At 34.7% G+C, this 12,765-nt stretch overlaps 1 protein-coding gene across 1 annotated transcript in view; it reads right to left on the bottom strand.

Moving 5' to 3' along the window:
- LOC122815020 (mucin-19-like) overlaps window positions 1-12,765 on the bottom strand; it is a 118,947-nt gene that overhangs the window by 39,889 nt on the left and 66,293 nt on the right. The window contains exon 5 of the mRNA XM_044087272.1: window positions 9,807-9,945. Within this exon, the coding sequence (XP_043943207.1) occupies window positions 9,807-9,945 (139 nt within the window). The remainder of the gene's footprint in view (window positions 1-9,806; window positions 9,946-12,765) is intronic.

The following is a 12,765-nucleotide window of genomic DNA, read 5'->3' on the forward strand; positions in this document are numbered from 1 at the left end:
CATCAAGGCAGAAGGAGAAGCATGATTTGAAGGCCATGCCATCAAGGTGAAAGGAAAATAATGATTTGAAGGCCATGCCATCAAGGCAGAAGGAGAAGAATGATTTGAAGGCCATGCCATCAAGGCGGAAGGAGAAGAATGATTTGAAGGCTTAGGATTCTGAACTTTCTGACTCTGGTGACTTTGACGAAAATATTGAGGTTCAGGATAGGTTTCCTCTGGAATCTATAGAGCATGGTTTAATATCCTATTTAGGTCTAAGGTAAGGTTATCCTCTAACCATCTTCTGTAATCTTCACCAAATGCAATCTTGATTTGGACAGAAGAGACTTAGAAACCTTTGAAACAGGTTGCAGCATATGCTTTGGGAACGTCTCTATACTGTTGTCTCTTCACAGTACACTAGTCATTCAGCTTCTGAAATGATTTTAATAACTCTACAGAAGGTATGAAATGATGACCCCTGCTAAGAGCACTCTTAGAACAAAGGCTAAAATTGGAAAATAGAATAAGATCTCCAAATGGAACTGCACATGGAGATCTCTGTAAGAGGTTAAGTGAATGCCCCCAAAATCTGCGATTATTCATGTCTTCTATTGTAAGTGGAGCTTTACTTTATTTTGTATGGTTTTGCTGAAATTAGCTTACTTCTTTTAACATTATGCATATTAAACAACATTTCCCTGTATAATGGGGAATTTTTCCATATAGAAAAGGTAATTTTTCTCATCTCTAGATGTAGTAAACCTTGAAGGATAACATGAGAAAGCACATAACTTTTCTTAATTGCAAAGTAAAATTCTGTACCATCATTTGCTTTATTTGGAAGATGATAGGCAAGAGTTTTTTATTACAGAAATCCATCTGTCTTTTCTGATTTAGACCTGATAAAGTCTTAGAGATGAAAGTTCTCATTAACTAGTTTGCTGCCCTTGCCTTAATAAGGCAAAAGTCTTAATTTCATGAGAAAAATCTTGGAGTCTTAATTTCAAACTGATGGCATCATTATTTCCACTCTGGCCTTGCTTTTTACTTTTTAATTTTTACTGTGGAACTGTCCAAAAAACTCTTGATACCCAGAGAGAAAGCTGGGACACAGCTATTGACCAACCCTGGAATTTTATTGGTTTCTCTATCTGTAGGGTATCTCTTGAAGTTCTGGAATGGTCATCAGCCAATTCCAAGTAGCTATCTGAGCTTTCAGTTAGATATGTGTATAACAAATTTAAATTGTGTTGGGTGTTAAGTAGAGAAACTGATCTTTGATAGGAAACCAGGCCATCCCAAGATATACATGCTTGTGCAATGTGCTTGTGTATGTGTGCACACAAAAACACTCACATATGGTATGCACAAAATCAAGAAATACTTTATCTGTTGATTTGAAAGCTCATGCAATATCTTAGTACTCTGTGACCTATATGGGTCTACCTTGGTTTATCAAACTTACAATTATCCAAATTCATATTGGCCATGACAACTTCACCGAACACTGTAAACAGCAAAGCCATGAATCACCAGAATTTTTCACCAGGAAACGAACCACTTGGCCAACAGGGAGAACTTTTCCCTTTTTCCCAGTATAGTGCAATCTCGGACTTGTTATATTTAGTTAGGGGAGGTGTGGGGGGCACGGCCCCTGAAATGGGTGGGTGGGTTTGCTTTGTGTCCGTTTTATTGTTTATATGTATACATACTGTAAAATCAATAATAAAATATCTCCTTCTCCTTAAAAGCCCAAGACAGTAAAACATATTTTTAAAAAAGCATAAAAACACAGTGATTACTTTCAGTAAAATGTAGCAAATATGTAAAATGGGAAAAGCTATTTAAAACCTTCAACTGTTTTTCCAGTAATGGTGCTGTAAATCTATGAAATTTGATAAACTTCACAGAAAGTACAGTTGTGTAAGTAAACTCATCATGACAGTAGATGCGCGAATGATCACTGCTACAGTAACATGAGCTGACTAAAAAAGAGTGATTTGGGTGCCAAGCCCTTTAGACTAGCAGCATGAAAGATGCAGGGATAATAACCCCACCTTGCAGAACTGTTAAGACTACTCCACCGTGTGATCATGTATGCTATAAAATTGTTAACTAAATATTCCATTCTTATTGTGGTGGAAAAGAGACTTATAGGAATCAAGGGAACAGGGTAGTTTTTTAACTTTCAGGGTGGCACAGGAAGTGGGTTAAAGGCAGACAGTTAATAGGCCTTTATTGTGGCTATTAGTAATATTTTGAAGATACAGGAGATAGAGAGGTGGGTAAATAGTAGGGGAAAAGGAATTCATTATGAATCAGATTTGGTGCAGGTTGAAGAAGGGAAGAACAGAAGTTAAATATCACAACTTAGCTCAGTGAGATTAAGGAGATGAGATGAAGAAGCTGTGAGATATGTGGATAAGTTAGAGAGAGGTTAGGATGTAGAAAGAGTGAAGTGAAGGGTAGATGTGAAATGTGAGAGAAGACATTGAAAATAGTTAAGAAATTGACGTGTGAGACTCACATCATCTGCTGATGAGAATTTTACAGAGATGCTCACCACCACACAAGGAAAGAAGCCAGTGATTATCTTTATACTTTATTAATTTTACAGAGATATTACAGGATGTCCAAGAGAATTGTATGAGGAGGGATGGAAAGAAGTGTCATGTTGGAAAGGTGGAGTGGAAGGGATGAAATAATTTGCATGTCTGATAACTCTGTGTGAATATGAGAGGATCATGGAAGATTTTCTCAAAGAATGCACATTTTATGAGGAACATATCAAAATATGGGGCAAAAATGTGGACTTTCTGCAAAATTCTTCTGCCCAGTTGAGAGGTATGATGGAGATTACTACTGATATCAGGAAACTGGAGCACTCTGCATTACAGGAGAGTTAATATGTGTCACCTTTTTTGCTAATAATGTTCTGTTAAATACAACCAGTCCTGGAGTAAGAAAGGTCAGTCCCATGGTAGAAGTGTATACAGGACCCAATAGTACCCAGCCAAGAAGACACAGACTAAATAAATGAATAGATAAATAGATAAATAGATAAACAGATAGGTAGATACATAAATTATGTATTAAGTTGGGTTCCTATTAAATGATCAAAGACACATTCTTTCAATGCATCTTGATCGAACTTGAAAGCACGAAAAAGCAAAATAGCGAAATGGCATATAAGTGAATTATTTCCCTGGGAAAGAAATCACTTGGCCGCTTCCATTACTCATGACGGTAGTGTGATCCATGAGTTGGTATATGTAAGTAAGGGGGGTGTGGGGGGCACAGACCCCCACTTTATATAATGTTTTAAATTTTTTTTATGTTTGTTTTGTGGAACAGCGATGCAATTTCTTTCCCTTGGAAAAAAATCTCTGTTCTAAACGTTTGAGATTGTAAGCTTTCACTTACATAGGTTCGATAAATTATTGTTCGCTTTTTTAAGTGTTCGATGATTTAACATAGACCCTATTAAGTTATATCCAAACCTATTTTTGTCAAGGCATGATTTGGAAATACACAAATTTTCCCTTAAAAAACATATTCAGAATAGTGGCTAAAGAATTCAATATTACACTTGAATTTTTAATAATACACTTTGGTCATTAAGCCAGGGCCCCTAGTTATGGTCAGATTCAGCATTGCTATGACCACTTTATATCATATGCAGAAAATCTGACAAATATTTTGAAGCATTCAGCCTAAGAAGAATCCTCTGATTTATTAACTCAAAGGTCAGGTGCCAAATATGTATTATTTATTTATTTATGTATTTATTTATTTATTCCTTGTTCACTGGGGTAGTCCCTAAACTGGCATCCTGGTTTTAGAGGAGACTCAAGGTGGTATTTATACGACTAGGGGAAAGTTGGCCATATCACTGTGGAACTTCCTGTACTGCTACAACACTCGTGGTGCATATGGCCTTTCTATCCCTGGCACAGTGGCAGCCAGGGGAACAGCATGCAAAACATGATGATGGAGGAATGGGTGTAGAGGTGAAGGCAGACTCCTCAGAGTTGTTCTTGGAAGCTAAGATAGAAAGACTTTATGTGGAGAAGTGAGAGGGAGACCAAAAAATAAGACGTGGAACCTGTATTTCAAAAAAATTTGTTATGATATTCGAAGGGTGAGGAGCAACAGAAAGAAGATGTTATTACAATCCTCCAGTCAGAAGGGTTGCGTGATGATATATTGAAAGAACTTGTAAATTACAATGAGCCAGAGACAGGGAAGGATGGAAGGATATAACATGGGGAGATGTGATGGAAAGGATAAATATGGAAGAAGGACAAGAATTGAGGAAAAGAGCATTCACAAAAGTGGTTGGTAAACAGAAGGAAGAAAGAAGGGAGAAGTAGAAAACAGAAGAACTGGAAAGAAGGAAGTATATAACAAACATTCAGAGAAAAGAAGAGTTAGAAATGGACTACTACAACATATGGGACAAGATTGTTCTGCCTGCAGGAATCAAAGCACAAGAAGTAAGAGATTTTATTTTGATTACAAAAGACACTTAATGTGACATTTTCTTTGAGACTGCTGAAATATTAGTTTTTTTTTTTTTTTTTTGGAGAATATGAAAAAGAAAAGAAATATATCCATGGAATAAACATATTGTAAAGACTTTTTTCTGTAAAATACAAAAAAACAGTTAATATATAATTTCGGACAGAAACTGAAAGAGAGACTGTTACCAATATTTATTAAAGAACGTTTGCAAAAAAAGTGAAGGACATTTCTAAAGTATTTGTTAATAGAAGACTTTGGATATGTAGCTTGGAGTGTAATGTGATTTTGAAAATGGAAAATGGAAAAATTGCACATATTCCTATTATGAATAATGTTGATGGTCACAGAGCTATTGTTAAGTACTGGGGGACAAACAAAACATATTTTTTTCTGTGGGGGGCATTTTGTGAATAACTGTGATAAAAATAAATTTTATTTATGTGGGTAGAATGGTCTTTACGCTAGAAAATGTGAAAAGAAATTTTATAAATGCGAACAAACATGACATCTATGGCTGGATTGTGAAAAAGAGAAAAGTTTAGAATATAGAAGAACAAAATTGTGAAGAGGTACATAATACAGAGCAATTGCAACAAGATGAACAACAAGATAAAAGTGAGAGTAATGACATCAGTCAGCGAAGAAAACGTGACTAATATATAAAAAGAGGAAGGGGAGAAGGAACGTGGATCAAACATTAGTGATGGAGAAGATATAAATTGGAAATTGTTAAAAAATGTTCAATTGAAAAAAGGGTTAAAGATAGGAAAAGACAATTTCAGGGTGCATGTTTGAAAGTAAAAACAGAAAGGGAATGAATAAATAAATAAGTTATTGCAAATTAAGGAGAAGCAAAGCAAATAATCTTAGCATTTTATTTGTCAATGTTACTAGTCTAAAGAATATAGTAAGAAGGATTTGGGTGCAAAAATAGTGTAATATGTGTGAGGTAGATTTAATAGTGTTAGAAGATGTCAGGGGTTTAAATCAAGATGAAAGAGACCAGACAGTTACTTTATAGTTAGGAGGCATAATATGAAATTTGGGTAAAGAAATGTGTTCAGTGATTGCTATATTATATAGGATGGGAAAAACAATTTTCGATTATACTTTTCACAAATTAGGAAGATTAACAGCAGTAGACTTTAGGTGGTAAAGGAAAGAGGGAAGTTTACATACGTATAGCTGTATATGCTTCTGTGATATGTAAAGAAAGACAGAAATTGTTTCAAAAAATATTAAACTACATTAAAGTAAATATGGATATAATAATAACAGGAGATTTTAATTGTGACTTCAGCTGTAAAAAGCAAAAAGACATACCAGGTAAGAAGATAATGAAAAAAAAAATAAAATGTGGGAATTTAGAGTTATGAATCTTAAATAAAAATACATACAGAAGAGAAACATTGAATACAGAAATAGATTATTTTTTATATCTAAAACTATAAGAATAGTGATAAAAGATGCAGCAGAAACAGGCTTTTTTCTTTTGGCCATTTGGACAGAATTAGAAGAGAATAAAAACAATATAAAAATTGGAAAATAAATAAAGTGAATTAATGAGAAGGAATAAAATGAGAAAGGCTGAAAAGGTATAATAATGTTATAGAAAGAGCATAATGTTATAGAAAGAACATTTGACTATGAGAGATTTTTATAATAATTGGTCAGAATGGTGGCTAATATTTAAAGAAAAATATAAAAGAATGTAATTTGGGAGAATAAAGAGAAACATATAAAAAGGAATATAGAGAAATATAAAAATCTGTTTTATACAATTTGGATAAGAACAAATTGGAATGTTTTAGAAAAGAAGAAGAGATTTATCAAAAGCATCAAGAAAATAATAAGGATCTATTATATAAACAAAAATGTTTTACAAGGAAAAAAGGAAGAAATATATTCATATTTGAGTAAAAATGTAATGGAAGATAGTGACATAATGAGAGAATGAAAAAAGGTATAGAAGTTGAAAGATACAGAAGATTATTATGAATATTGTAGCGCAGTATGTTAAAGAGATGGTAAAAAAAGAGAAAGAAAAAATAATTAGAGGGTGAAGCAGTTTACAGAAGAAATGAACACAGAACTGGAAAAACAAATTGCAGTTACAGAGTAGGGGAAAGTAAAGAAGGAAAAATTATAAATTCAGTAGCTTTTGAATGAGTCTTTATGATACAGTTAACATGCAAGTCAAAATGAAATGGACATTTCATATCCAATTATGTGTTACTCTGATTGTATAATATTAATGCCTAAAAATAGAGGGGAAATGAAAGAACAATTATACATGTGCATAAAAATGCAAAAGTTAGATTAAAAATGAATAGGGAAAATGTAAGGATTTTGGAGGTAAAGAATAGTTGGAACTAATGCAGATTGGAAAAAAAAACATATTAGTAATTAGGAAATGACTTCAATGAATATTCAATATTAGGTGAAGAATTGGAGAAAATTTTGAAAGATTCAACTGACTTAGTGTCATGTGGAAAAGGTATTGGTTGTCTTTAAAAAAGTGCTTTTAATAAATACAATGTGGATGGGAAAAGTATCATATATAGTTAATGTATATATGATACCAAGAGAATTGGAGAAGCAAATTCTTGAAGTAATATTTAGATTCATATGGGGTTCTAAGTTAAATCCAGTTAAGAAAAATGAGTATTATACATAGATAAGGAGGATGGGACTTTGGATTTATTGAAGCTGGCAGTATGTGATGTTTCATTGAGCCTTTACAGGGTATTAAAGTGGCTAAATGGAAAGAAGGATAAGTTAGTAATAAGAATATTTAAGAAAAATATGAGAGGTAGTGAAAATTAATAAAATTGAATAAAAGGGAGAGAGAATGGAGAAACAAAGAAATAAGGGTATATCAAGAAAAAAAATGTGGAAATGAATTATAGAGAGGATATAAAAAAATAGGAAAATGTGGTTTACAAATATAATGATGCAAAATTACTGTGTGAATCCATGGGGACATCTAACTGAGGAAAAAGTGGAAGCCATAAAACAGAGAAACAGATGATGTATGAAAGAAGTTTATGTGAAGATGTTTTTATAGAGGTTATAAACTAATAAATTATTAGTGAAAGGAAATGTTTCTTATAAAAGAGTAAATGAAATGACCTGCCATTATTGTGGTCAATTAGAAACAACAGAACATGTTTTCTTAACATGTAAAAGGGTTAAACATTTATGGGAAAAATAATAGAAAATAATATTGTGAGAGAATTAAAAGACTATACACAGATAAATATGGATATGATTGAGTATGGATTTTATGGGAAATACAGTAAAGAATATGTTAGTAGTTTGGTTAGAAAATGTTTTTGTATTGTATGGATAATATGGAATGAAAGACTGAATGAAATTATGGGTAATGGAAAATGGATATTACCAAACATAATACAAAAAAATCAAATGGTGTTTATGGAAAAAGGAGCTGGGGTTATAAAATTGTGTTAGTAATGAAGGAATATAAATTTAATATAAATATATAAATTGTATGTAGTTGTATTATGAAGTACATCCACCTTTGCTACCACAAAGTCAAGCAGATGAGGTTTCGGTTTAATGCCTCATTCAAAAGTCAGCACACTTTGGAATACAGCACAACCCTTATGCTGCAGTTGGAAATAAGAAAGCAAAACTATCATAGTAAATGTATATAGGGCCCAATCCAAAAGACCCTAGCAAAAAAAAAAAAAAAAAAAACAGATAGAAAGACATTTATGAATCTTCATTTATCAACTTGTGACTGGAGATATGCAGTCCCATTAAAGATTATTAAAGAAACAACTGCATAATAACATAATAGGATAAATACTAGAAATTCTTTTTGACTTCCACTACACTCAGATGTAAAAAGCCATTTATATTTACTTCCCATGTTTTGCACAGCAATATAAAGGAGGTTACAATATACATATTACATTCCTAAGATGCTTTCTGAGAAAATGCATGGACACAGAGGGGGTGTCCTAGAGTTATGACTTCTTGGCAGTGGACTATTCCCATATGGTATTGGAGTGCCCCAAGTTCAAAACTTAACCTCACTTTTTCATTGGATTTTGAGAGTCAGACATAGCAATACCTCTTGTTTGTGTTTCATGTTAATGTTCTTGAATGGAGACTCTACTAGATGTAAGTAACTTTATTCTTAGGATTTCATACATAGCTAAGAGCATGCATTTTAAGCAACAGAAGAACAAAGTGTTAAAGTTTATTTAGCAACAGCAAGATCAGTGTTTCCAGAGGTGCTGCAGACAGCTCTTACTTCTCAGGAACATAATTGCCTTTCAACAAGTGTTATTTCCCTGGTCAGTTCTTCGTTACATGATGACCAATGCAGTTTCCTTTACTATGGATAACTCATATTTGGCTCTTTGATCTCTGATAGTGATTTGCAGCTGCACCATATCCTACTGTATATCTTACTATAGTACTACTGCATACACAAACACAGACACAAGCAGACACACGGTTACACATACACACAAACACACACACACACACACACACACACACACACACACACACACACACACACACACACACACACACACACACTTAGACTTGCGCTCGTATACACACACACACACACACACACACACACACACACAAACACACACACACACACACACACACACATACACACACACATACCCACTCACACACACATATGCACACATTTTTTCATTTGTATAGGTTCACATTATTATACAACATATTGCTTTTTTTTTTCTTTAATGTGATGCATTAGGAAATAAAATTCTGTTGCTAGTTAGTTTTATATTTTCCAATGTTGTTCAATTAAAGAAAAAAAAGCAGAAGTCCATAGAATTTGATTTACCTTCATTTGGTTGACTAACACTTCTGTTGACATCCTGAAGGTAAACTGCTGTATTTTGAAAACTGAAACTTCGACTACCTACCACTCATGCGCTGAGGAAGATTCTTGGTGCATGTAACTCCAAACACCCCCTTCCCTCCCTCGCTAATTATGTATACTATCTCCAAGATTGCACAATCCCTGGGGAAAGAGAATATTCTCATATCCGGGGATTGTCAATCTCCCACACTTGTCAACTATCTGTATAATCAACCAAATGCAGTCAATTAAATAGATGTCGACCAAAACAGGGGAACCCAAAGAATTCATACAGTATTTACAGCATTTTGAATTTTGTCATTATTCATCCTGTATTTCTGCCATAGCTTAATCATACTAAAAGCAGGTCATATTTTACTACTTGTATGTTCTGAATAACAGTAGTAATATCAAAACTTACCAGAACAGCAAGATAATTGCAGTCCCCATGTAATTCATACTGACTTCCATCAAAGGTTGTTATATGATAGCCGTTCTCTATTTTGCATGTTCCAGAACATTCTGTATCAGTGCAGTCCCAAATTCCATTTGTACATGTGCTAAAAATCATAAAAAATACATAAATGTCTTTTATTTTTATAGCTTCTTTTCTTATTTCACTCCATCAGTAGAAACAAGATGAATCAAAGTAACTAATACCATGTTTGTTTTATTTTATTTTAATGTATGTGTGCCAATGTCTTAAGTAATAATGTAATAAAGATGTTTAAAAACATAGAATAAAGATTGTATTAACCAATCAGCATTCCCTTCCACTGAGCTCTAGGGGAATTGTACAAACTGCATTTTCATTGGTGAATGTGTGGGGGGTATACTGTTAGCTGTCTCCATCACAGAATATGCCAGTCATGGTGCTAACATACAGTTTGGTATGTAAAGAAAAAGAACAGAAAAACTATGTTCAAACATAATTTAAAGAGCTGTGTTTTAACACAGTCAGCTAAATATTCCTTCATTTACAACTCGATAAGTGTCATGCTACATCTTACAGACAGAAAACATTTAGATTCTGCCAGGTAGCTCAAATGCTTTTTTGGTTTCAAGATTTCATGACTTCAGAGTTTAGTTTATGTTTTTGAAGGTTCTCTCAACTTATCTATGGTATGATCCCAATTATTCTCATTAGGAGTAATATATAATTATCAACCATGGGAATGGTAAGACCAATTTCTAACCAAATGGAATAGGATAATTAGACCACAAAAAGGGAAACTGTCTAGGCTTAAAATAGCCCATAAGGGCTTGCCTATTATTTAGCTATGAACCTAAGTAACTATTCAGTGGGAGGTACAGTTTAATCATATAGTTTGCTTATATTTCCTTTGGTGAACATTGACATCAGCAAGGCATCAATTAAATGTATTATTCATAACATGATGACTTATGTTTTAATAAACTGTCTGTAACCCACAGAACAGAGCAGAACATGAATAATTACAAAATAATAAAACACAACATAGTGCTGCCATAGTTTGCCAAGTTACCTGGCCACCTGCATTGTTACTCAGACAATGAAAAATGGAGTTTGCTCAGATGTCAATCAAAGCTATAATAATAGCAGGAAAGAAAGGACTCCAGTCATGAATATTAGTCATAAGACATATAACAGAATGAAAACCAGTTGGGAAATATAAACAATCTTTTAATCCATTTGTATTCCTTCATTCATTTTCAGTACTTGCTTTATACTTCAGTGCTGTTGAGCAGCCAGAGTTTATCTAAGCACTCAGTGAATATGAAGAAGACATTCATTCTTGGACAGTGTCCCAGCTCACAGTGGGATTCATAAGTACACACACATATGCACTTGTAGGCATAACAGTCATAATTTGGGTGGGACAAAAGGGTCAGTCATACTGGGCACAAAGTGTTAGGGGGTGCAACTGGCATATCCTAATTGGTCTGCAGTGCATTACTGACATAGGATAATAGGATCATAGGAGGTTACTAGGCTAATGGCCCTGGGGCCCTTACAAGCCTAGCCAAGAGTTTGGCCTCCTTGGCCCTCTTCAAAAGGAATCTTGATGATTGGATGGGAGAAAGGAAATTCACCCCAGGGATCACGTCAATCGCCCTGTTAGACAGGGGTCCAAGGAAGTAAATAGTGTGGGAAGAAATAGCCAGGGAATTGTTATGGCTAGGCTTGTATAGACCCTAGGGCTGACTGCCAAGTACTAACCTATGAACCTGTGAAACCTCAGTCAGCACCTGTCAGCCCTGTCATTGAGGGACACAGGTGGAACCCCTGGGCTGAATTTGTAGTTCTCATCCACTCATCAAGGTTGGACTTGAAGAGCATCAGCGAGGTGCTCTGTTTGATGTGTATGGGAAGTCTATTCCAGAGGTGAAGCAGCATCTGGGAGACAAATCTGTCTCTCCAGCAGGTTTTGTTAATGTCACATATTAGGTTCAGGCCTTTTGAGCAGGTAGTGCACGAGGAGTTAGACTTACAGATATGGAGCATCTCTAGTAGGGCAGGGTCCAAGATTGCTTTGTAGGCGAGACACAGATCACCCCTGAGCAATCTGTATGATACCGAGTAGAGTGATCGTATATCTTGCTCATGGGTGATCTGTGTCTCACCTACAAGGCAATATCGGACCCTGCCCTACTATCAGTAATGAATGCTGCTATTGTAATTGTGGTCCAAAACAGAACCTCTGTAGAGCTGTGTGTCTTCATTCCATTATCTGCATTCATGAATTGTGGTAATACATCACCCCTGAGCAATCTGTATGATACTGAGTAGAGTGATCGTACAGATTGCTCAGGGGTGATTTGTGTCTCACTTATAAGGCAATATTGGACCCTCCCCTACTATCAGTAATAAATGCTGATATTGTATTTGTGGTCCAGAACAGAACCTCTGTAGAGCTGTGTGTCTTCATTGCTTTATCTGCATTCATGAATTGTGGTAATGCAGTAATGAAGTGCTATAGCAATCAGAGTTTCACATAAATTATACCAGATGAGCCACATCAGATTAAAAGGAGAGAAGAGCTGTTTTTATTTTATTTATTTATTTAGTTACTTTTCAATGTGAAGTTGCAGGTGTGGGGGCCAGATAGAGGGATGGTTCTGGGCACAAGAATAACTACAAACACCTCTGGTGCACATACCCACTGGACCTGGGTGTATGCATGAACCAATATACATACACAGATACAGAGACACACACACACACACACACACACACACACACACACACACACACACACACACACACACTACACCATACCTATAGGCACTTCAGCAACTATTAACATGTCTAAAAAACTAAAAAACACTGTAGAACTCAGAAGATTACCTTGATGATTTCATCAAATAGACTTCATCAGAAATGTAAAAAAAATAAAACC

Source organism: Protopterus annectens, chromosome 11.part0, assembly GCF_019279795.1.
Source record: "Protopterus annectens isolate FY-2018-M chromosome 11.part0, PAN1.0, whole genome shotgun sequence".
In the NCBI taxonomy this organism is placed as follows: Eukaryota; Metazoa; Chordata; order Ceratodontiformes; family Protopteridae; genus Protopterus; species Protopterus annectens.